This window comes from Carcharhinus amblyrhynchos, chromosome 35 (genome assembly GCF_965287045.1).
Source record: "Carcharhinus amblyrhynchos chromosome 35, sCarAmb.v2.hapA, whole genome shotgun sequence".
In the NCBI taxonomy this organism is placed as follows: Eukaryota; Metazoa; Chordata; class Chondrichthyes; order Carcharhiniformes; family Carcharhinidae; genus Carcharhinus; species Carcharhinus amblyrhynchos.
In genome coordinates, this window is record NC_137358.1 from 17,790,337 (window position 1) to 17,816,669 (window position 26,333).

Consider the following 26,333-nt stretch of genomic DNA (forward strand, 5'->3'; position numbering starts at 1 on the left):
CTGTATAAGGCTCTAATCAGACCCCATTTGGAGTATTGTGAGCAGATTTGGGCCCCATATCTAAGGGAGGATGCGCTGACTTTGGAAAGGGTCCAGAGGAGGTTCACAAGAATGATTCCTGGAATAAAGAGCTTGTCGTATGAGGAACGGTTGAGGACTCTGGGTCTGTACTCTTTGGAGTTTAGAAGGATGAGTGGGGGGGATCTTATTGAAACTTACAGGATACTGTGAGGCCTGGGTAGAGTGGACGTGGAGAGGATGTTTCCACTAGTAGGAAAAACTAGAACCAGAGGGCACAACCTCAGGCTAAAGGTACGATCCTTTAAAACAGAGATGAGGAGGAATTTCTTCAGCCAGAGAGTGGTGAATCTGTGGAACTCTTTGCTGCAGGTCATTGAGTGTCTTTAAGACAGAGATGGATAGGTTCTTGATTCATAAGGGGATCAGGGGTTATGGGGAAAAGGCAGGAGAATGGGGATGAGAAAAATATCAGCTATGATTGAATGGCGGAGCAGACTTGATGGGCCGAGTGGCCTAATTCTGCTCCTATATCTTATGGTCTTATAGACTAATGAGATTTGAATCATTGACAGTCACAACTGAAGACTGGAGGGAGGCAGGTGTTGTGCCATTGTTTAAGAAAGGTGACAGGGAAAGGCCAGGGATCTACAGATCATTGAGTGTAACATCACTGGTGGGTAAGTTGTTGGAGGGGATTCTGAGAGAGAGGATCTACAGGCATTTGCAAATGCAAGCACTGATTAGGGATAGTTAGCATGTCTGTGTGTGGGGAATTGTGTCTTACAAATTTGATACTTGTTTGAAAGGGTGACCATGAAAGTAGGTGAGGGCAGTGTGGTAGACATTGTCTACATGGAATTTAGCAAGGTCTGCAACACAGTACCCAACATGATAGACAACCCAGTAAGGTTAGATCACATGGGATTCAGGGAGAACTAGCCAATTGGATACAAAATTGCCTTGCTGGTAGGTGAGAGGGTGGCAGTGGAGGGTTGTTTTTCAGACTGGAGGCCTGCCACCACTGCTGTGCCATAGCAATCAGTGCCAGGTCATTCACAGGTTTTAGGTCAGTCCGCCTTGTTGTCCAATGAGGGGCATACACGCGATGGATCGTACTTGGGCTGCTCTTGAATGTTTGAGATTGGCCTAGTGCTTCATGTCGTTAGCGTGTGCTTAAACTGGACCAGATGCTGGGCAACATGACAGCTCAGTGACTATCACTGTTTGCTGTACAGACACATGGATTTGGGCCGGTGTCTGTGGGAGTTTGCGCATTCTCCCTGTGCTTGTGTGGGTTTTCTCCGGGTGCTCCGGTTTCCTCCCACACCCCAAAGGTGTGCTATTAGGCTGATTGGCAGTAATGAATTGTCCCTAAATTAGTTTCCCTCAATGTGGATGGCCATAAAACAATAGATGGGGGTCATGGGTGGAGAGGGGGACTGGTGGTCTTGAGATGGCGGCGCGGGCTCATTGGGCCGAAGGGCCTGTTTCCTGGGCTGTTTTTGTTCTTTGTTCTTTGTCCACTGTTGTTTGTCATTTGGATGAGAATATAGGAGGCATGGTAAGTAAATTTGCAGATGACACCAAAATTGGTGGTGTAGTGGACAGTGAAGAAGGTTATCCAAGATTACAATGTAATCTTGATCAACTGGGCCAGTGAATGGCAGATGGAGTTTTATTCAGATAAATGCGAGGTGTTGCATTTTATTGAGACAAACCAGGGCAGGACTTACATAATTAATGGTAGGACCTTGGGGAGTATTGTCAAACAGAGAGACCTAGGGGCTCAGGTACATAGTTCCTTGAAAGTGGTGTCACAGGTAGACAGGATGGTGAAGAAAGTGTTTGGCACACTTCCTTCATCGGTCAGAGCATTGGGTCCAGGAGTTATTATAATACGATTGTACAAGACACTGGTAAGGCCACATTTGGAGTCCTGCGTACAATTCTGATCACCCTGATATGGGAAGGATGTTCTTAAACTGGAAAAGGTTCAAAAAAGATTTACAAGGATGTTACGGGGACTGGAAGGAGAGGCTGGATAGGCTGGGAGATTTTTCCCTGGAGTGTAATAGGATGAGGGGTGACCTTATAGAGGTTTATAAAATCATGAGGGGCATAGATAAGGTGAATAGCTGAGGTCTTTCTCCAGGGTAGGGGAGTCCAAAACTAGAGAACATAGATTTAAGGTGAGAGGGGAAAGGTTTAAAGGGGAAACGAGGGGCAACTTTTTCACACAGAGGGTGGTGTGTGTATGGAATGAGCTGCCAAAGGAGGTGGTAGAGGCGGGTACAATTATAACATTTAAAAGACATTTGGACAGGTACACGGCGGGGAAAGGTTTAGAGGAATATGGGCCAAATGCTGGCAAATGGGACCAGCTCAGTTTAAGAAACGTGGTCGGCATGGATGATTTGGGCCGAAGGGCCTGTTTTTGTGCTGTAAATCTCGATGTCTCTAACTCCCTCCCTCACTCAGTAAATCCCTCCCTCACTCAGTAAGTTCCTCCCTCATTCAGGAACTCACTATCTCACTCAGTACCTCCTTCCCTCACTCAGTAACTCCCTCCCTCATTCAGTAACTCCATCCCTCACTCAGTAACTCCTTCCCTCACTCAGTACCTCACTCTCTCACTCAGTAACTCCCTCCCTCACTCAGTAAGTTCCTCCCTCATTCAGGAACTCACTCTCTCACTCAGTACCTCCTTCCCTCACTCAGTAACTCCCTCCCTCATTCAGTAACTCCCTCCCTCACTCAGTAACTCCCTCCCTCATTCAGTAACTCCCTCCCTCACTCAGTAACTCCTTCCCTCACTCAGTACCTCACTCTCTCACTCAGTAACTCCCTCCCTCACTCAGTAACTCACTCTCACTCAGTAACTCCCTCCCTCACTCAGTAACTCCCTCCCTCATTCAGTAACTCCCTCCCTCACTCAGTAACTCCTTCCCTCACTCAGTACCTCACTCTCTCACTCAGTAACTCCCTCCCTCACTCAGTAACTCACTCTCACTCAGTAACTCCCTCCCTCACTCAGTAACTCCCTCCCTCATTCAGTAACTCCCTCCCTCACTCAATAAGTTCCTCCCTCATGCAGTAACTCCCTCCCTCACTCAGTAACTCACTCTCTCACTCAGTAACTCCCTCCCTCACTCAGTAACTCCCTCCCTCACTCAGTAACTCCCTCCCTCATTCAGTAACTCCCTCCCTCACTCAGTAACTCCTTCCCTCACTCAGTACCTCACTCTCTCACTCAGTAACTCCTTCCCTCACTCAGTAACTCCCTCTCTCATTCAGTAACTCCCTCCCTCACTCAGTAACTCCTTCCCTCACTCAGTACCTCACTCTCTCACTCAGTAACTCCCTCCCTCACTCAGTAACTCACTCTCTCACTCAGTACCTCACTCTCTCACTCAGTAACTCACACCCTCACTCAGTAACTCCCTCCCTCACTCAGTAACTCCCTCCCTCACTCAGTAACTCCCTCCCTCACTCAATAAGTTCCTCCCTCATGCAGTAACTCCCTCCCTCACTCAGTAACTCCCTCCCTCAGTCAGTAACTCCCTCACTCTCAGTAACTCCCTCCCTCACACAATAACAACTTCCCTCACACCATATATCACTCACTCAGTAACTCGCTCTTTCTCAAGTTCACCATCCCCTTGTCTCAAGGTGCTATTGCATTGAAAGTTCTTTCTATTATTAACTGATCTTGTCCTTTAATCAGAGTAAAGATGTGGTGTTAGTTAAAGGATGTGTGCCCAATCTGTCACTCACTTTCTACATCACTAACCATTTGTTCAGGGCGGGAATGGTGTCTTACAGTCACCTGGCATCTATTTGCAATGTTACAGCGCCAAGGCTCTTCCAGATTCACTCACCCCTGGTAGTCATCAGCGAAGGACATCTTCCCCTCAAAGCTTTCTTTAGCTCTGCCATAGTTCCATAATTAGGATAAGTGGCTGTTGATGTGAAAAGTATTTAAAATGAATTAATATCTGGAACTCATTTCCTGAAAGTGTAACGGAAGCAGATGGAATAGAATGGAATGGGTGGCACAGTAGCACAGTGGTTAGCACTGCTGTTTCATAGCTCCAGGGTCCTGGGTTCAATTCCTGGCTCCGGTCACTGTACTGTGTGGAGTTTGCACATTCTCCTCGTGTCTGCGTGGCTTTCTTCTGGGTGCTCTGGTTTCCTCCCATAGTCCAAAGATGTGCGGGTTAGGTTGATTGGCCATGCTAAGAAATTGCCCCTTAGTGTCCAGGGGTGCATTGGTTAGAGGGATTAGTTGGTATAATATGTAGGGATATGGGGGTAGGGCCTGGGTGGGATTGTGTTCGGTGCAGGCTCGATGGGCCGAAGGGCCTCTTTCTGCACTGTAGGGTTCTATGATTCAATAATTCCCTTTCCTAAAATAATTTTCAGGGTGCCACCTACTGCCAGGTACACATCCCACAGTGTCTCTGTGCAAGCCCTTGAGAACACCGACCTTATAAAGCAGTACTCCCATTTTGCGATCCATCAAACATGGGGATTGTGCCTCCTGTCACTTGGCTCACCCCCACTTTTGGTTTTGTCTGTGTTTGTGCCAACTATGCCTGTTGCCCAGAGCCACTCTTGATTCATTGGAGAGTTGGCATCAAGTCTGTAGAGCACATACAGCCCTGACCCAACCTCTGATTCCTTCTGCCTCTGCCCTGATTAACTCACCGCTGGAAAGACTCATGGATGGCTTTCCTGTTCTGACGCCCAATCGGGGTCCTTATGTGGGCAATTAATGTCGACTTAAGACCCTTATCCTGCCCCTGAAAGTATTCACCCAGCGACAAGGGATGGGGATGCGGTGGGTGGGAGGTGTGGGGGTGGGCAAGGGGTCTCCTACCATGTGGGAGATCCAAAGAGCAAACCCTGTTGGGTCATTTTCAGGCTGTGGGGGTAGGGGCAACACTCATTCAAAATTATTGAATTGACTGAGGAAGTGACGAAGATGATTGATGAGGTTGCGGCAGTGGATGTTGTCTACATGGACTTCAGTAAGGCCTTTGACAAGGTCGCTCATAGCAGACTGGTGCAGAAGGTGAAGTCGCATGGGATCAGAGGTGAGCTGGCAAGATGGATACAGAATTGGCTTGGCCGTGGAAGACAGAGGGTAGCAGTGGAAGGGTGCGTTTCTGAATGGAGGGCTGTGACAAGTGACGTTCCTCATGGATCAGTGCTGGGAGCTTTGCTGTTTGTAATGTATATAAATGATTTGGAGGAAAATGTAACCGGTTTGATTAGTAAGTTTGTGGACGACACAAAGGCTGGTGGATTTGCGGATAGCGATGAGGACCATCAGAGGATACAGCAGGATGTATAGCAGTTGGAGACTTGGACGGAGAGATGGCTGAAGGAGTTTAATCTGGACAAATGCATTTTGGAAGGTCTAATACAAATGGGAAATATACAGTAAATGGCAGAACCCTCAACAGTATTGATAGGCAGAGGGATCTGGGTGTACAGGTACACAGGTTACTGGAAGTGGCAGCACAGATGGGGAAGGTGGTCAAGAAAGCATGCTTGCCTTCATCGGCTGGGGCATTGAGTATAAAAGTTGACAAGTCATGCTGCAGCTTTATAGAACCTTAGTTAGGTCGCATTTGGAATATAGTGTTCAATTCTGGTCGCCACACTGCCAGAAAGATGTGGAGGCTTTGGAGACGGCACAGAAATGATTTACCAGGATGTTGCCCTGCTATGGAGGGCATCAGCTATGAGGAGAGATTGGAGAAACTTGGTTAGTTCCCACTGGAACGATGGAAGTTGCGGGACGTGATCTGATAGAAGTCCACAAGATTATAAGGGGCATGGACTGAGTGGATAGTCAGGAGCATTTTCCCAGGGTGGAAGAGTCAATTACTCGAGGGCATTAGTGTATGGCGTGAGGGGCAAGGTTTAAAGGAGAAGTACGAGGCAAGTTTTTTACGCAGAGGATGGTGGGTGCCTGGAAGTCACTGCCAGGCCAGGTAGTGGAAGCGGATATGATTGTGAGTTTTAAGGGATGTCTGGACAAATACATAAATAAGATGAGACTAGAAGGATATGGTCCCCAGAAGGGTAGGGGGTTTTAGTTCAGTTGGGCAGCATGGTCGGTGCAGGCTTGGAGGGCCGAAGGGCCTGTTCCTGTGCTGTAATTTTCTATGGTGCTATGGACGGTGGGACTTCTATTCCTTGGGGTCCTTGGTCTTGGCGAGGGCCTGATGCTGTACAGAGGTGGCACAGTGGCACAGTGATTAACACTGCTGCGTCTCAGCACCAGGAGCCCAGGTTCGATTCCCGGCTTGAGTCACTGTCTGTGTGCAGTTTGCACACTCTCCCCATGTCTGCATGGGTTTCCTCTGGGTACTCCGGTTTCCTCCCACAGTCCAAAGATGTGTGGGTTAGATGGATTGGTCATGCTAAAATTGCCCCTTAGTGTTAGGTGGACTAGTTAGGGTAAGTGCATGGGGTTATGGGGATAGGGCCTGGGTGGTATTGTGGACAGTGCAGACTTGTTGGGCCGAATGGCCTCCTTCTGCACTGTAGAGATTCTACGATTCTATGAATTAAATGCCTGGTTGATACAGGATACGGGCTGGTCACCCCATAAGAAGCAAGATAGGGATCTTGCTGGCTTTCCATTGGACAGACGCCCGACAGTCTTGTTTCAGTGGCCCACATTCCCAATGTTGCTGCGCTTAATTCTCTACGACCATTCGTGTGAAAATTCACCTCCTTAGCAACAGAAACACACACACACACACACACACACACACACACACACACACACACACACACACACACACACACACACACACACACACACACACACGTCAGTATAGAGAGTTGACAGTTTTATTATACATCCCACACAGAATTTCACATTCTCAAGATCTCCACTTCTAACTGCTTTCCACCATCAATAACCTGGGTAGGGGAGTCAGTGGGAGCAGTGGTACTGGGCGTAGGGCCGGGGAGGGAGAAGTCCCCGACTTGTACATCCTGAACAACCCGCACAACAAGAAGGTGACGAGTCCAGTCGATCGGGATCGGATTGGATTCCAGTTCACTGAGCGGATCTTGGGATCGTTACAGTTGAGTCAAACTGGGCAAGAAATGGGAAGACATGATCGATCACCATGGCAGGCAGGGTGGGGGGAGCCAGAAGGTGGGCTGGATGAGTCAAGGCAGCGGGACTGTTATCCAGAGGACGTTCCCCACCCCCCCTTCCCGCACCTCGTAACCTTTCTGGAAATCTGGCTGAAAACAGAGTAGGCCATTCAGCCCATTGAGCTTGCTCTACTGGTCAGTGAGATCGTGGCTGGTCTGATTGTGGCCGTAATCCTTTTCCTGCCTGCCCCCCACAACCCTCGACCCTCCCCACCATCATTTCAAAATCTGTCTAAACTCAGCCTCGAATAAATGCACTGACCCTCTTCCCCCCTCGACTGCCTCCTGAGGGAGAGGATTCTGAACGTTAACTGAAATTACCTCCTCACCTCCATCTGAAATGGGAGACCCCGAATTTTTAAACCGTGCCCCTGGTTCTAGATTCCCCCACAAGTGGGGGACACCCTGTCAGCCTCGACTCTGTCAAGCCCCCCCCCTCCTCAGAATCCTGTGTTTCAATAAGATCACCTCACATTCCAACTCCAATGAGTCTGGACCTGACTTGTTCTACCTTTCCCTCGTAAGACAAACCCCTTCATCCCAGGAATCAGTTCATTGAGGTTCCCTGCCTCCAATGTAAGTATATCCCTGTACACTGAACAGAACTGTATATCCTACTCCAGGTGTGGTCTCACCAATGGCCTATACAGCTGTAGCAAGAGTTTCATACCCCTGTTTGTACCTCTTTCCCCTCGCAATTTAGCCCAGCATTTTATTTGCCTTCCTAATTACTTACTGTATCTGCATGCTATCATTTTTGTGATTCATGTACAAGGTCACCCAGATCCCTCTGTACTGCCACATTCTGCAGTCTCTCTCCATTTCAATAATTTGCTGCTTTTTTAATCTTCCCACAATAGGACAACCTCACTCTTTCCCACATTATACTCCGTGTGTCCCACCCAATCACATTCCCATCTACGCTCCTTTACAAGATACCAAGCTGATGAAAATGCCAATGATCCAGCGAGATTCCAGAGTGGGAACAGGAATGGGGAATTCTCCTGGCCTTTCTCAGCCGGGAGATTTCCCAATTCCCTGAAATTTTCCCTGTTTGCTATTTCGAGGCAAGCTGGAGATGTAACGGAGGGAGAACTAACTGGTCGGCGTGGCTACTTAATAAGAGCCACTCTCCTCCAACTACCTCCCTCCAACAGTCTCTCCCTCCACCAGCCCTTCCATCCACCAGCCCCTCCCTCCACCAGCCCCTCCCTCCACCAGCCCCTCCGTCCAATCGCGCCCCCATCCACCAGCCCCTCAATTCAATCGCCCCTCCCTCCACCAGCCCCTCCCTCCACCAGCCCCTCCCTCCACCAGCCCCTCCACCCAATAGCCCCTCCATCCAATAGCCCCTCCATCCACCAGCCTCTCCCTCCACCAGCCCCTCCGTCCAATCGCACCCCCATCCACCAGCCCCTCAATTCAATCGCCCCTCCAACCATCAGCCCCCTCCCTCCACCAGCCCCTCCCTCCACCAGCTCCTCCATCCACCAGCCTCTCCTTCCACCAGCCCCTCTCTCTACCAGGTCCCTTCCTCCACCAGCCCCTCCCTCCACCAGGTCCCTTCCTCCACCAGCCCCTCCCTCCACCAGGTCCCTTCCTCCATCAGCCCCTCCCTCCATCAGCCCCTCCCCCTCCCTCCACCAGCCCCTCTGTCCACCAACTCCTCCATCCACCAGCCCCTCAATCCAAGAGCCCCTCCCTCCACCAACTCCTCCCTCCACCAGTTCCCCCCCCCCACTCCCATATGATGAATGAGGTTTCTCCTGATCTCCCCTCTTCACACCAGTAGAAGCTCCTGGAAAGGAGTACTCTCATGCCATTGGCCATTGGTGAGTGGCAGCCATTTTTGGGGTCGGATTTTGCTGCTTGGTGCTCATTGCTGGAGGGGAGGGGTTGGATGGGGGTGATGGATGGGGGTGGGGGGGTGGGGGTGGGGGTGGGTGTGGGGGGGCCGTGATGACTTTACATTTTCCGCAGACTGTCAAGATGAGGTCAAAGTTGTGAAAGCCCTCAGCCAATACCTGACCTGCAGCTCTTAAATACCACAATGTCATTGGCTGTTCAATTCCAACGGTGCACAGCGCAGCTGAGAGAAGGAGAGAACCCCTTCTCGGCTTGGTTATCCAGGGAGCTGAACTCCTGGCTGTCTCCGCAGATGGAGACAAAGTCCATCCCCAGCAACATAATGTAGATGGGAAAGTTTGGTGTGACCCACACATCAATGTCCAGGTAGCGCTGGGCACCCCAAACCCTCTCACTATGCTTCCCACTCTCTGGGTACACATTGAAGAGGGGATTGTACATATTAAGCATAATATATAGTACAAAACCTAATTATTTTATAAAATCCTGTAAATAATCACACCTTAGAAGGTTAAAGCACAGAATTGACATTACCCACCAGCTGCTGGGCCAGGCAATGTAAAGCAGATAAAATTTCCTTGGACAACATTTAAGCTAATGGGTTGCTTGTGTGGGACTGAAGGCTATTTTGACCAACAGTTGAGCAGAGATATACAAAACATATACAGGCACCAAGAGGTGTGTGTTGGGAAAACAATTCTTATTTTGTACACTTGGAGGACAACAAGGAAAAGCAGGATTTACTTGTTCCATTTCATTCATTGATTATTAAAAATAGGCTGCAACAAGGCTCTCCAGACCCTCCAACCACTGCCATCTCGAAGGGCAGGAGCAGCAGGCACATGGGAACACCATCACCTGCAAACTCCCCTGTAAACCAATCACCATCCTGACTTGGAAATATATCACCATTCCTTCACCGTTGCTGTGTCAAATTCCTGGAACACCCTCCCCAACAGCACATTGGGTGTACCTACACTTGGTGAACTGGCTCAAGACGGCAACTCACCACCACCTTCTCAACGGCAATTAGGGATGGGCAATAAATGCTGGTCTATTTTCTAAAAAACACATTATTTTCCAATAACCCTGCGGTTCCTCTCCTGGTAATGCTCACTGCAGGATCCTGAAGACTCATCTTTAATTCCTAGCGATCCTGGACACAATCCTGGAGGGTTTGGAAACCCTATGGAACATGACGATCTTCAAGGGTTCGTCTGAATTGCACCCCTCTTCTGAGCCAACACAGTTAAATATGGGTGAGGGACGGCTGTTGTTGATTCAAAGTTTCGGGGCCGTCACCTCTGCTGATTGGGAGCTCTGTGTCCCAGTGGGTGCAGTCCCAGAAACTCTTGGTCCAAGTTCCACTTCAAGATTTGACAGTCAATGGAGGAACATTGGTGAGGTGGTTCAGTGGGCTGAAGATCATTCCAGGGATCCTTCGACCATGTTCCCATTATTCCCCAAATGGAAAGAAACACGTGCGTGAAAGTATACTTCAAAAAGGAACCTCTGCCGCCTCTGTCTGTTATTGACGCCACCCTGCTCCCTCCCAGGGATCTGCGGTTATTGGCTGTCGCCCTTGTTTGACTTGCTCCATCCTCATACATCAAGTAGCTCAGCTGTGACAGCTCCATCATCCAACTACGCCTGGCTCATCCTCTCTTTCTGTTGTCCTGTGGAGAGGTGACACTGCTGCCTCACAGCACCAGGAACCTGGGTTCGATTCCTGGCTTGGGTCACTGTCAGTGTGGAGTCTGCACATTCTCCCCATGTCTGCGTGGGTTTCTTCCGGTTTCCTCCCACAGTCCAAAGATGCGTGGGTTATGTGCATTGGCCATGCTAAAATTGCCCCTTAGTCTCCTGGGGTGGGTAGATTAAAGGGGATTAGCAGGATAAGTATGGGGATAGGGCCTGGGTGGGATTGTTGTCGGTGCAGACTTGATGGACTGAATGGCCTCCTTCTGCACTGTTGCGATTCTATGAGATCTCTGCAGGATTCCAGCTCTGATCCCGTGGCTAAAATCCCAACATTTCCTTCTCTGGATGGCACTTTTTAGGGCACTGCTTTTGCTGTCGCAAATTTCAAATGCCTCTTCATTCACCTTATGGTCTGTCTATGGAGCGTCTGACATCCTCATTTCAATTATTATCCACAGATCTTTACTGATTTTTCGGCTTTTTGAGGTGAGTTAGAATGGAGTAGCTTAGAATAGAGAATAAATATCGAGGAGCTATTTCCAAGCTTGAGTTTGATTGTTGTCAACACATCCCCACCTTCAAGATATTACTCTGTCCTTCTTCTGGTTTTTGACATCACATCGGCCAACCTCTGGTTATCATTTATTTTAAACACACAAAGGTATTGACTTGTTCCAGTGTGACACCATCTAAGTCAACCTTCAGTCTAATTCTTTCCAATGTCTCCTCCTGACCAGCATTGTTCTGGTGTTTGGAATCAGTCCATATTCTAAACTCTGGATTTTACTTGGTCTGAGAGATTTTCTGGGGCTTTTTCTCTTACTTGTACCCTCCTCCCCCCCTGCCCCGACCTCAATACAAACCCCTGCCCCCGGTTCAATTCCTGTATTTTGACAGAATGCCAATTGGTTTCCACAGCAGGGTGACGTCCCCCTCGGCTGACCTGCCAAGCTCCCCCCTCCTCCCGAAGACAGGGCAATGGGTGAGATTGTCAGGCCTCCCTTCAGCGTTTTCCTTAGCGGTGGGAGGTTGTGTGCCACTCTTTGGCGGTGAGATTCCCAGGTCCCACCGCTGTCGATAGGAATTCCACATTGAACGCCTCCCCCGCCCCACCCGCCTCATGCTGCCGGGAAACCCACAGCAATGGGTGGGTGGAACCGCCGGTGCGACCAGAGATTCCCGTGGGTGTGAATGGCCAGAGCATTTGGTAAATTAACACCAACACCCTCCCCCCCCCACCCCTCAACCTGCCCTGATAACTGTCAGTTGAGCTCCAATGCCAATTCCAAATCCCATCATCACCGACCCAAAGTTCGAAGAACACTTAGGTGGCACCACACTCGGGGTGGCTCCGCCTGGCAACTCAAAATAAGCAGCAACGCCTCCCCCACCAATCCTCCACCACTCCCCGCACTCCACCCCCAGCCCCCTTCAGGAAGGGAGCTTCAGTCTATCGCCCTGGCACCCACAACAACTCTGTCTTGTATCCGCCTCAGGTGTAAGGGACGTTGGGGGAAGCAGAGCCATGACTCCAAATAAACCCCACCACCCCATTAGGAGTAAGCCCTGTGCCCACAGCAGACACATTGGTGCAGAAGGTCGATGCTTCCCGGTGCTGACTGACGATGAACGCGATTGTCAGAACTCCAGTTGCCGTGGTAATTAGCATCCAGTGATGGTGTCACATTAATTCCCCCATCATTGTAAGGACACAGGATAATTAGCACTTTGCATTTCTACAATTTAAACTTACACAGATCATAGCCCAATAGTCCGTAGATAAGAGTACAGATCTTTAGTCCGATAAAAATATACATTATCCATTTGTTAATTTTTTTTTTGCTGTGTGTTGTTCAAAGGCCACCACAAAAAGTACACTTTACAATCTAACCTTTGGTGCCAAGCCACCTCCCCACTTGTCCAATCACATGCTGGGTTTGGAGATTAAAACTCCAGCGGGCAGCCTATCAGGTGCCTGAATGGGGATGATTGGCTGGGCGCGGGCTCACTCTCGCTGGATGCCACATTCAATAGACTGGTGCAGGAAGTGGCCCAGGTGGGTGGGCCCTGGCAAGCAGCAGCAAGGTGGTAGCTGAGATAGAAATCATACACAGCGTGTATAACGTGGGAAGGAAGGAGGCTCAGCTGGTGTACAAGGGGAGATTCTGTCCTGCACAAGGGGAGATTCTGTCCCTGAACAAGGGGAGATTCTGTCCCTGTACAAGGGGAGATTCTGTCCCTGTACAAGGGGAGATTCTGTCCCTGTACAAGGGGAGATTCTGTCTCTCTACAAGGGGAGATTCTGTCCCTGTACAAGGGGAGATTCTGTCCCTGTACAAGGGGAGATTCTGTCTCTCTACAAGGGGAGATTCTGTCCCTGTACAAGGGGAGATTCTGTCTCTCTACAAGGGGAGATTCTGTCCCTGTACAAGGGGAGATTCCATCCCTGTACAAGGGGAGATTCAGTCCCTGTACAAGGGGAGATTCCATCCCTGTACAAGGGGAGATTCCATCCCTGTACAAGGGGAGATTCTGTCTCTCTACAAGGGGAGATTCTGTCCCTGTACAGGGGGAGATTCTGTCTCTCTACAGGGGGAGATTCTGTCTCTCTACAAGGGGAGATTCTGTCCCTGTACAAGGGGAGATTCTGTCCCTGTACAAGGGGAGATTCTGTCCCTGTACAAGGGGAGATTCTGTCCCTGTACAAGGGGAGATTCTGTCCCTGTACAAGGGGAGATTCTGTCCCTGTACAAGGGGAGATTCTGTCCCTGTACAAGAGGAGATTCTGTCCCTGTACAAGGGGAGATTCTGTCCCTGTACAAGGGGAGAATCTGTCCCTGTACAAGGAGAGATTCTGTCCCTGTACAAGGGGAGAATCTGTCCCTGTACAAGAGGAGATTCTGTCTCTGAACAAGGGGAGTCTCAGGATGAGATCTTTCCAAAAAAATTCGAAGTGCTGAACGAGCCAGTAAGTGGAAGAGATTCTGACCTCTGTTTTGAGTACGTTTGAAAATGCAATCTTATGACACTCTTTTGAATAGAAGCGTGATTCTCACCAGTAGGGAGCGCAGCGGAAGCTAACCCACCGTGAAGCTGGCTGCATTCTGCTTGGGGCGCCATTGCACGGGTACCGCAACCTGCCAGTGAACTGGGAGAGCTCCCGACACTCCCCCAATGAACCTCCCCCCATGCCCTCCCTACTGCCATGGACATCATCCTCGGGTTACCCACTCACCAATCACTCCCTTGCGTCAGGGCATTTCCCCGCCCTCCCCACCGATTGCCCGATGGGTCCCCTGTGCCAGTCCCTCTGACCCCACCCTGTAGCCAATTTCTTCCTGTATCGCTCCCTCCCCCACCCTTACCAATCACCATCCCTGCAGAGCTCCCCTCCCCCGTTGATCACCCCCTGTCTGCAGAGCCCCCCCGCCGCAACTGATTACCCCTCGCCTGCAGAGATCCCCACCATTGATCACCACCAACTGCAGAATTCCCCCCCCCCTACTAATCATCTCCCATAGAGAGCACCCCCCACCAACTGGGGTTCTTCAGTGGTCTCCCATCCCTGCCCCGGGCAGGGCTATCACATCTGGTCCCTGTAGGTGGGGACCATGACTGATTCTCTCTGTCAAAGGGGCAAAGCACCTCATCAATATTTAAATCAGTTAGAAGCCAATCGCACCGGCAAAACACAGCTGGAACGATAGCTTTTGCCGGGAGACTGGTTTGCACTGGTGTAAAAGCTTCATGCGCTATCTTCCCAGCTCACCACACCAATCAACCAGGGGGCCGGAAAGATCAAATCCTCTGTCTGTGTACACGGGGAGATTCTGTCTGTGTACATGGGGAGATTCTGTCCCTGTACACGGGGGATTCTGTCTGTGTACGCGGGGGGGGAGGTGGGGGTGGGATTCTGTCTGTGTACACAGGGGGATTCTGTCTCTGTACACGGGGGATTCTGTCTGTGTACACGGGGAGATTCTGTACCTGTACACGGGGGATTCTGCCTGTGTACACGGGGGGGATTCTGTCTGTGTACACGGGGGGATTCTGACTCTGTACACGGGGGATTCTGTCTCTGTACGCGGGGTGGGGATTCTGTCTCTGTACACAGGGGGATTCTGTCTCTGTACACGGGGGATTCTGCCTGTGTACACGGGGGAGATTCTGTCTGTGTACACGGGGGAATTCTATCCCTGTATACGGGGAGATTCTGTCTCTGTACACGGGGAGATTCTGTCTCTGTACACAGGGAGACTCTGTCTGGATAGTGATAGCCTTTTTCCTCGGATGGAGAATGCTAGCACGAGGGGGCATGGCTTTAAATTAAGGGGTGGTAGTTATAGGACGGATGTCAGGGGTAGGTTCTTTACCCAGAGGGTGGTGAGGGATTGGAATGCCCTGCCTGCTGCGGTTGTAAATGCGCCTAGTTTGGGGGCGTTTAAGAGATCTATGGATAGGTTTATGGACGAAAAGGGATTGGTTTAGATTTGTGGGTCAGTGTTTTTTTTTAAAAAAACTGGTCGGCGCAACATCGTGGGCCGAAGGGCCTGTTCTGCGCTGTAATGTTCTATGTTCTATGTTCTATGTCTGTGTACACGGGGAGATTCTGTCTGTGTACACGGGGAGATTCTGTCTCTGTACATGGGGAGATTCTGTCTCTGTACATGGGGAGATTCTGTCTCTGTACACGGGGAGATTCTGTCTCTGTACACGGGGAGATTCTGTCTCTGTACACGGGGAGATTCTGTCTGTGTACACGGGGAGATTCTGTCTCTGTACATGGGGAGATTCTGTCTCTGTACACGGTGGGGGGTGGTTTCTGTCTCTGTACACGGGTGGGGGGGGGATCCTGTCTGTGTACATGGGGGGGTCTTCTGTCTGTGTACATGGGGAGATTCTGTCTGTGTACATGGGGGGATTCTGTCTGTGTACATGGGGGGATTCTGTCTCTGTGCACAGGGAGATTCTGTCTGTGTACATGGGGAGATTCTGTCTGTGTACATGGGGAGATTCTGTCTGTGTACACGGGGAGATTCTGTCTGTGTACACGGGGGGATTCTGTCTGTGTACACGGGGAGATTCTGTCTGTGTACGTGGGGGGGATTCTGTCTGTGTACACAGGGAGATTCTGTCTGTGTACATGGGGGGATTCTGTCTGTGTACACGGGGAGATTCTGTCTGTACACGGGGAGATTCTGTCTGTGTACACGGGGAGATTCTGTCTGTGTACACGGGGGGATTCTGTCTGTGTACACGGGGAGATTCTGTCTGTGTACACGGGGAGATTCTGTCTGTGTACATGGGGGGGATTCTGTCTGTGTACACAGGGAGATTCTGTCTGTGTACACGGGGAGATTCTGTCTGTACATGCGGAGATTCTGTGTCTGTACACGGGGAGATTCTGTCTGTGTACACGGGGAGATTCTGTCTGTGTACATGAGGAGATTCTGTCTGTGTACAAGGGGAGACTCTGAGTACAAGGGGGATTCTGTCTCTGTACATGGGCGATTCTAAATGTGCACATGCGGGGGACTCTGTCTGTGCACAAGGGGGGGACTCTATTTCTGTATAATGGGGAACTCTGTCCGTGTACAAGGGGAAATGCTGTTTCTGTTCAAGGGGAAATTTAGCGGAGGTACAAACAACAACAAAGAACAACCCAGCACGGGAAACAGGCCCTTCGGCCCAACAAGCCCACGCCGCCGCATCACCCTACACCTATTCTACCCTGCGTGTCTACGAATAGAACCCCTGACTTAGCCAGATTCAGGGAAGCTGGAGAGCCACACCAGAGAGCTGGCTGCTGAGATCGCGGGGTGCCATCGTGCATACGCCCCCACCTCCCAGAGACCTTCTGCCTCTTCTGTCTCGCCACCCCATGGACATGGGAACCCCCCTCCTACGTCAATCACCACCTGTGCAGGTCTAACCCTCCTCCACCCATCCCCCCAGGACATTGGACACCTCCCCCCCCCCAGTACTGCTGATCGCCCCCACTCTGCCAATCTATCCCCCCACCTGCCTAATGGATATCGTTATCCCCCGCAATGCCAATCGCTGTGTTTGCACAGTTCCCTCTCCCCCACTCGATTGCCATCCCACCAGAATGCCCTTCTCTCCCCCCCACCCTTGCCGAGCACCTTTCCTCTCCCTCCTTGTCATATTCTACCCCAATAGGTTCTGCCCCAATTCAGGCTCCACCTCCTTGGCATTGCCACTGACACAGTTCTGGTGACTGATGGGCAGTGCCAGGTGCCCATTGGGCAGTGCCAAGATGCCTGATGGCCAGTGCCAAGGTACCTGATGGGCAGTAGCAGGGCACTAGGAAGGCCCTGTACAAGGGGAGATTCTGTGTGTTTACAAGGGGAGACGCTGTACAAGGGGAGACCCTCCCTGTGCCAGGTGCCTTCTTGACAGTGCCAGGTTTCCAGCTGGGCAGTGCCAGGGTGCCCGGTGGCCTATGCTAAGGTGCTCGGTAGACAATGCCAGGGTGCTAGGTGGGCATTAACAGGGTGCTGGGCAGGCAGTGCCCAGGTGCCTTCTGGACAGCGCCAGGGTGCCTTCTGGGAGACTCTCTCTCTGTATAAGGGGAGACTCTCTCTTTACAAGGGGACATTCTCTGTCCAAGGGGAGACTCTCTGTACCAGGGGAGACTCTCTCTCTGTACAAGAGGAGACTCTGTACAACATAGAACATTACAGCGCAGTACAGACCCTTCAGCCCTCGATGTTGTGCCGACCTGTGAAACTAATCTAAAGCCCATCTAACCTACACTATTCCAATATCATCCATCTGTTTCTCCAATGACCATTTAAATGCTCTTACTGTTGGCAAATCTACTACGGTTACAGACAGGGGCATTCCATGCTCTTACTATTCCCTGAGTAAAGGGGAGACTCTCCCTCTGTGTTCAAGGGGAGATTCTATATATCTACACTGATTGTGTGTATTTACAAGTGGAGACCTGTACAAAGGGAGATTGTACACAAGGGGAGATTGTGTACAAGGGAAGATTCTGTACAAAGGGAGATTGTATACAAGGGGAGATATTGTACAAGGGAAGATTCTGTACAAAGGGAGATTGTATACAAGGGGAGATTGTGTACAAGGGAAGTTTCTGTACAAGGGGAGATTGTATACAAGGGGAGACTTCCTTTCTTCACAAGGGGAGACCCTCTCTCTGTGCAAGGGGAGATTCTGTGTATTTACAAGGGGAGATTATGTGTGCTAACAAGGCGAAACACTCCCTATGTACAAGGGGAGATTCTGTGTATTTACAAGGGGAGACACAGTGTACAAGAGGTTGAGAGTGGTGAGGCCGTGAATAAGGCTTCAAGGTCGCAGGAGTGCACCGGCAGGCAGGAGGGTGGTTTGAGGTGTGTCGCCAGGAATATCCAGAATAAAGTGGATGAACTTTCAGCATGAATTGGTACCTGGGACTTCAACGTTGTGGCTATTTCAAAGACATGGATAGGGCAGGGACAGGGATGGTTGTTGCTGGTTCCGGAGTTTAGATGTTTCAGTAAGATCAGGGAAGGTGGTAAAAGAGGGGGAGGTATGGCATTGTTAGTCAGGGACAGTATTATAGTGGCAGAAAGGATATTTGATGAGGGCTCGTCTACTGGGGTAGTATGGGAGTTTTTTATAGGCCTTCGAAAAGTTCCAGAGATGTAGAGGAAAGGATTGCAAAGATGATTCTGGATAGGATTCTGGATTTAAAGGGCGAAAAGCTGCAGCATGCTACGGCGCAGAGGGACCTGGGGGTCCTTGTGCATGAGTCGCAAAAACCCAGTCTGCAGGTGCAGCAGGTGATCAAGAAGGCGAATGGCCTTTATAGCTAGGGGGATAGAATATAAAAGCAGGGAGGTCTTGCTGCAACTACACAGGGTACTGGTGAGGCCGCAGCTGGAGTACTGTGTGCAGTTTTGGTCGCCACATTTGCAGAAGGATATATTGGCCTTGGAGGGAGTGCAGAGAAAGTTCACCACGCTGATACCGGAGATGAGGGGGTTAGCCTATGAGGAGAGATTGAATAGACTGGGTCTGTACTTGTTGGAGTTTAGAAGGCTGAGGGGGGATCTTAAACAGACATATAAGATAATGAAAGGGATGGATAGGGTAGAGGTAGAGAGATTCTTCCCGCTTAGAAAGGACAGCAGGACTAGAGGACACAGCCTCAAAATAAGGGGGGGGGGGTGCAGTTTAGATCGGAGTTGAGGAGGAACTTCTTCACTCAAAGGGTGGTGAATCTCTGGAATTCTCTGCCCGTTGAAGTGGTGGAGGCTGCCTCGCTAAATATATGTAAGTCACGGGTAGATAGGTTTCTGATAGACAGGGGAATTAAGGGTTATGGGGAGAAAGCGGGAAAGTGGAACTGATCCACTTCAAATGAGCCAAGATCTTATTGAATGGTGGGGCAGGCTCGAAGGGCTAGATGGCCTACTCCTGCTCCTATTTCTTATGTTCTTAGGAGTGAAAATAACAGGGTAGTTGTTATGGGGGTTTTAACTTTACAAATATTGACTGGAAAAGCTATAGTTCGAGTACTTTAGATAAGATCAGTTTTTGTCCAATGTGTGCAGAAGGGTTTCCTGACACAGTACGTAGATAGGCCAACAAGCGGTGAGGCCACATTAGATTTGGTACTGGGTAATGAACCAGTCCAGGTGTTAGATTTGGAGGTAGGTGAGCACTTTGGCGATAGTGGCCACAATTCAGTTATGTTTACATTAGCGATGGAAAGGGATCGGGATATACAGCAGGGTAAGAGTTATAGCTGGGGGAAAGGAAATTATAATGCGATTTGGCGAGATTTAGGACACATCGGGTGGAGTAGGAAACTGCAGGGGATGGGCACAATTGAAATGTGGAGCTTGTTCAAGGAACAGCTCCTGCGAGTCCTTGATAAGTATGTACCTGTCAGGCAGGGAGGAAGTGGTCGAGCGAGGAAACTGTGGTTTACTAAAGAAGTTGAATTGCTTGTGAAGAGGATGAGACGTGAAGGCTCAGTTAGGGCGCTTGAGAGTTACAAGTTAGCCAGGAAGAACCTAAAGAGAAAGCTAAGAAGAGCCAGGAGGGGACATGAGAAGTCTTTGGCAGGTAGGATCAAGGAAACCCCTAAAGCTTTCTATAGATATGTCAGGAATAAAAGAATGACTAGGGTAAGATTAGGGCCGGTCAAGGACAATAGTGAGAAGTTGTGTGTGGGGTCCAAAGAAATAGGAGAGATGCTAAATGAATATTTTTCGTCAGTATTCACACAGGAAAAAGACAATGTTCTTGAGGAGGCTACTGAGATACAGGCTATTGGATTAGATGGAATTGAGGTTCATAAGGAAGAGGTGTTATTAATTCTGGAAAGTATGAAAATAGATAAGTCCCCTGGGCCGGATGGGATTTATTCTAGGATTCTCTGGGAGGCTAGGAAGGAGATTGCAAAGCCTTTGGCTTTGATCTTTAGGTCATCATTGTCTACAGGAATAGTGCCAAAGGATTGGAGAGTGGCAAAGTTGTTCCTCTCTTCAAGAAAGGAAATAGGAATGACCCTGGTAATTATAGGCCTGTTAGTCTTACTTCGGTGGTCGGTAAGTTAATGGGAAGGGTCCTGAGAGATAGGATTTATGACCATTTGGAAAGATGCAGTTTAATCCAGGATAGTCAGCACGGTTTCGTAAGGGGTAAGTCCTGCCTCACAAATTTGATTGAATTCTTTGAGGAGGTAACTAAGTGTGTGGACGAAGATAGAGCAGTTGTTGTCATATACATGGATTTTAATAAGGCATTTGATTAGGTTCCCCATGTTAGGCTTATGAAGAAGATAAGAATGTTTGGGATAGAAGGAAATTTGGCCAATTGGATAAGTAACTGGCTGTATCATAGAAGACAGAGGGTGGTGGTGGAAGGAAAATTTTCAGACTGGTGACCAGTTACCAGCGGTGTACCACAGGGGTCAGTGCTGGGTCCCCTGCTGTTTGTGATTTTTATCAATGACTTGGAAGAGGGGGCTGAAGGGTGGGTTAGTAAATTTGCTGATGTTACCAAGATTGGTGGAGTAGTGGATGAGGTGGAGGGTTCTTGCAGGCTGCAAAGAGACATTGATGGGATGCAGAGCTGGGCTGAGAAGTGGCAGATGGAGTTTAACCCTGATAAGTGTGAGGTGATTCATTTTGGTAGGACAAACTTGAATGGGGATTACAGGGTCAACGGCAGGGTTCTGAGGAATGTGGAGGAACAGAGAGATCTTGGCGTTCATATCCACAGATCTCTGAAGGTTGCCACTCAAGTGGATAGAGCCGTGAAGAAGGCTTATAGTGTGTTAGAGTTTACTAACAGGGGGTTTGAGTTTTAGAGCCATGGGGTTATATGCTGCAGCTGTACCGGACCTTGGTGAGACCACATTTGGAATATTGTGCTCAGTTCTGGTCACCTCACTATAAGAAGGATGTGGAAGCATTGGAGAGAGTGCAGAGGAGATTTACCAGGACGCTGCCTGGTTTGGAGGGTAGGTCTTATAAGGAAAGGTCGAGAGAGCTGGGGCTTTTCTGTTTGGAGCAGAGGAGGATGAGAGGCAACTTAATAGAGGTTTATAAGATGATGAGGGGGATTGATAGAGTGGACGTTCAGAGACTATTTCCTCGGGTGGATGTAGCTGTTACTAGGGGGGCAGAACTATAAGGTTCATGGTGGGAGATATAGGAGGGATGTCCGAGGTAAATTCTTTACTCAGAGAGTGGTTGGGGTGTGGAATAGACTGCCTGCTGTGATAGTGGAGTCGGACACTTTAGGAACTTTCAAGCGGTTATTGGATAGGCACGTGGAGCATACCAGAATTATAGGGAGTGAGATAGCTTGATCTTGGGATTGGACATAGCTCAGCACAATATTGAGGGCCAAAGGGCCTGTACTGTGCTGTAATGTTCTATGTTCTAACCCTGGTTATTGTAGACCAGTGAGCCTTACCTCTGTTGTGGGCAAAGTTTTGGAAAGGGTTATGAGAGGTAGGATTTATAATCATCTAGAAAGGAATAATTTGATTAGGGATAGTCAGCACAGTTTTGTGAAGGGTAGGTCATGCCTCACAAACCTTACTGAGTTCTTTGAGAATGTGACCAAAGAGGTGGATGAGGGTAAAGCAGTTGATGTGGTGTACATGGATTTCAGTAAAGCGTTTGATAAGGTTTCCCACGGTAAACTATTGCAGAAAATACGGAGGCATGGGATTGAGGGTGATTGGATCAGAAATTGGCTAGCTGATAGAAGATAGAGGGTGGTGGTTGATGGGAAATGTTCATCCTGGAGTTCAGTTACAAGTGGTGTACCTCAGGGATCTGTTTTGGGGCCACTGTTTGTCATTTTTATAAATGACCTAGATGAGGGTGTAGAAGAATGGGTTAGTAAATTTGCGGATGACACTAAAGTTGGTGGAGTTGTAGACAGTGTGGAAGGGTGTTACAGTTTGCAGAGGGACATAGATAAGCTGCAGAGCTGGGCTGAGAGGTGGCAAATAGAGTTTAATGTGGAAAAGTGTGAAGTGATTCACTTTGGAAGGAATAACAGGAAAACAGAGTACTGGGCTAATGGTAATGTGGTTGAGCAGAGAGATCTCGGTGTCCATGTGCATAGATCCCTGAAAGCTGGCACCCAGGTTGATAAGGTTGTTAAGAAGGTGTATGGTGTGTTAGCTTTTATTGGTAGAGGGATTGAATTTCGGAGCCGTGAGGACATGTTACAGCTGTACAAAACTCTGGTGTGGCCGCACTTGGAGTATTGTGTACAGTTCTGGTCGTCGCTTTATAGGAAGGATGTGGAAGCATTGGAAAGGGTGCAGAGGAGGTTTACCAGGATGTTGCCTGGTATGGTGGGAAGGTCTTGTGAGGAAAGGCTGAGGGACTTGAAGTTGTTTTCGTTAGAGAGAAGAGGTTAAGAGGTGACCTAATTGAGGCATACAAGATGATCAGAGGGTTAGATAGGGTGGATAATGAGAGCCTTTTTCCTCGGATGGTTATGGCTAACACAAAGGGACATAGTTTTAAATTAAGGGGTGATAGATAAAGGACAGATGTCAGAGGTAGGTTCTTTACTCAGGGAATAGTAAGGATGTGGAATGCCCCTGCCTGTAACAGTAGTGGATTTGCCGACATCAAGGACATTTAAATGGTCATTGGATAAACATAAAAATGACATTGGAAAAGTGTAGGTTAGATGGGCTTTAGATTGGTTTCACAGGTCGGCGTAACATCGGGGGTTAAAATGTTCTATGTTCTATGAGACTTGTACGAGGGGAGGTTTTGGACAAGGGGAGATTCTCACTGTGTACAAGGGGAGATACTGTGTATTTACGAGTGGAGATTCTGTGTATGTACAAGGGGAGACTCTGTACAAGGGGAGATTCTATACAAGGGGAGATTCTGTACAAGGGGTGACCCTTCCACTCTACAAGGGAGACTCTCTCTCTCTGTACAAGGGGAGAATCTGTGTATGTATAAAGGGAGATTTGTGTATTTACAAGGGGGACACTCTAAGAAGGGGAGACTCTATACACGGGGAGACTCTGTACAAGGGGTGACTCTGTCTGTGTACAAGGGGTGACTCTGTCTGTGTACAAGGGGTGAATCTGTCTCTGTACAAGGGGTGACTCTGTCTGTGTACAAGGGATGAATCTGTCTCTGTACAAGGGGTGACTCTGTCTGTGTACAAGGGATGAATCTGTCTCTGTACAAGGGGTGACTCTGTCTGTGTACAAGGGATGAATCTGTCTCTGTACAAGGGGTGACTCTGTCTGTGTACAAGGGGTGACACTCTTTCTCTGTACAAGGGAAGACTCTAGACAGAATTTTACCAGCCAACCCTCTATTTCTGTACAAAGATGGATTCCGTATGAGGGGTGACTCTGTGTCTGTATAATTGGAGATTGTGCCTTTGTACAATTTGCGTCTCTGTACAAGATGTTGATGGGTTAGGTAAGGTTAGATTTGTAGATGATTTGAAAATGGGTGTGATTTTATCTGGGAATTCCTGAGGACTACAATGTCCCCAGCTGTATTCAGTCAGCTCTGAGAAAGCAGTATCCCATGGCCTGATGAGCAAAGTTACAGAGAATAATGTGACAGAGGATGAGAAAATGGAGAGCTGGCCTTGGATAAGAGGGAAGAAGTGTTGGTCCAGACGGATTTGTACAGGCTGCAACACATACTCAAGAATGTTGAATTTGAGTTTTTCCCGTGTGGGAGAGGGGAGTGTAGCACAGTAAACATCTGGGACATTAAGCTAGGCCTTCATCACCTCCAGAGTGAGAATGTAAGTCGGGGCAGCAAGGGCATTGATGGAGAATGGTGCAGACAATAGCTCCACCAGGGAAAGTAATCCGATTTCCTACTAGTAAGCGGCCAACCATCCACTTCTCAAACTCAGGACACTCTGCGTGTGGACTGCTGAGTCCCCAGTGTTTCACACTGGCTCACGGGGTCTGCGGAAGACTCCTCCTCCCCCCACCCAGAGCTGCTCCAGCCCAATCTCACCAGGTCGTGGAGGGTGAGAATTCACCTTAGTTTGCAAACAGACTGTATGGTACGCAGTGAGTTTGAGCACCAGCTCCCTGGCACCCCTCGCTCCCTCCCCTGTTCCTGTTCCTTTTGTCGTGGCCTTTACTACAACAATTAATTCCTGATGTGGGCCCGTTTACACGGTAACCTCGGTCTTGCTGTTTGTGGACAGGTGTCGCTGGGGTTGCTTGTAGTGTGGAGGTGGGCTGAAGATCTCTGGTAGGTGCTCGATGCTGTACTGCCTCTTGCTGGCGTGCATGTGCCTTCGTCCCACTGGCTGGCACTGCTCCCAGCCCTTGTAGCCAGGGTTTAACAGAGGGTGTGTGTTCATCTTGCTGACTTTCGTTTTCAGCCCTGGTGTAGACGTCACAAAGCCGCAGGTGTCCCCCGTATGCCTCTCCTTCTGATAGTGAGCCAGTGCTGGGAATGCAGTCCCTGGCTGAGCCAGCTCCATCACTGGGTACCTCTTTGAGTAAAAGTCATCTGTAGCAGTTTCTGCTGTAAGAGAAAGGAAACATTGAGAAATAGTTCATATGTGTGAATGTCCATGTGTGTGTATGTTTGTGTGCTCACGTGTCGGTGTACATCTATGTGTGTGTGCTGGTACGTATTTGGGCCCTGAGATGCACAAGGCTTAGTGTTCCCCAGAGAGAGCAGGAAAATTGTCAAATCGAGGTGTTCAAAATCAGGAGGGCTCTGGACAGAGTCGAGAGGGAGAAACTGTTCCCATTGTTGGGGGGATCGAGAGCAGGCGGCATGGATTGAGGATATTGGCAAAAGAAGCGATGGAGGTAGGAGGAGGAACTTCCTCATACAGCGAGTGGTTAGGATCTGGAATGTACTGTCTGAGAGTGTGGTGGAGACAGATTCACACAGTGAGTGGTTAGGATCTGGAATGTACTGTCTGAGAGTGTGGTGGAGACAGATTCACACAGAGTGTGGTTAGGATCTGGAATGTACTGTCTGAGAGTGTGGTGGAGACAGTTTCACATAGAGAGTGGTTAGGATCTGGAATGCACTGTGTGAGGGTGTGGATGGAGACAGATTCACACAGCGAGTGGTTAGGGTATGGAATGCACTGTCTGAGAGTGTGGTGGAGACAGATTCACACAGCGAGTGGTTAGGATCTGGAATGTACTGTCTGAGAGTGTGGTGGAGGCAGGTTCACACAGCGAGTGGTCAGGATCTGGAATGTACTATCTGAGAGTGTGGTGGAGGCAGGTTCACACAGCGAGTGGTTAGGATCTGGAATGTACTGTCTGAGAGTGTGGTGGAGAGAGATTCACACAGTGAGTGGTTAGGATCTGGAATGTACTGTCTGAGTGTTTCGTGGAGACAGACCAAACAGCAAGTGGTTAGGATCACTTTGGTAGCAATAATATGAAGACAGATTATTACTTGAATGGGTGTAAATTGAGAGAGGTGGATACTCAATGAGACCTTGGAACCCTTGTGCATCAGTTGCTGAAAGTGGGTACGGCAGGCAGTAAAGAAGGCAAATGGTATGTTTGTCTTCATAGTGAGAGAATTTGAATTTGGGATAGGGATGTTTTACTGCAATTTTATAAGGCATTGGTGAGGTCACACCTGCAGTATTGTGTCAGTTGTGGTGTCCTTATCTGAGGAAGGATGTTCTTGTTATAGAGGGAGTACAGCCAAGGTTTACCAGGCTGATTCCTGGGATGGCAGGTCTGTGATATGAGGAGAATCTAAGTGAGTTAAAATTATACTCGCTGGAGTTTAGAAAAGTGAGAGGGGAATCTCATCGAAACATATCGAATTCTAACAGGGTAGATTCAGAAAGAATGTTCCCAATGGTGGGGGAGTTCAGAACTAGGGGTCATATTTTGAGGAAAAGGGGTAAACCCTTTAGAACTGAGGTGAGGAGAAGTTTCTTCACCCGGAGGGTGGTGAATGTGTGGAATTCACTCCCACAGAAAGTAGCTGAGGCCAAAACGTTGTCTGATTTCAAGAATAAATTACATATATAGTTCTAGAGGCTAAAGGGATCAAGGG

The 26,333-nt window shown here is 49.2% G+C and overlaps 1 protein-coding gene across 1 annotated transcript in view; it reads right to left on the bottom strand.

Moving 5' to 3' along the window:
* Positions 1-23,697: 23,697 nt before the first annotated feature.
* LOC145361671 (protein shisa-9-like) overlaps positions 23,698-26,333 on the bottom strand; it is a 95,470-nt gene continuing 92,834 nt past the window's right edge. The window contains exon 4 of the mRNA XM_080217565.1: positions 23,698-24,815. Coding sequence (XP_080073691.1) covers positions 24,454-24,815 — 362 coding nt within the window. The 3' untranslated portion in view covers positions 23,698-24,453. The remainder of the gene's footprint in view (positions 24,816-26,333) is intronic.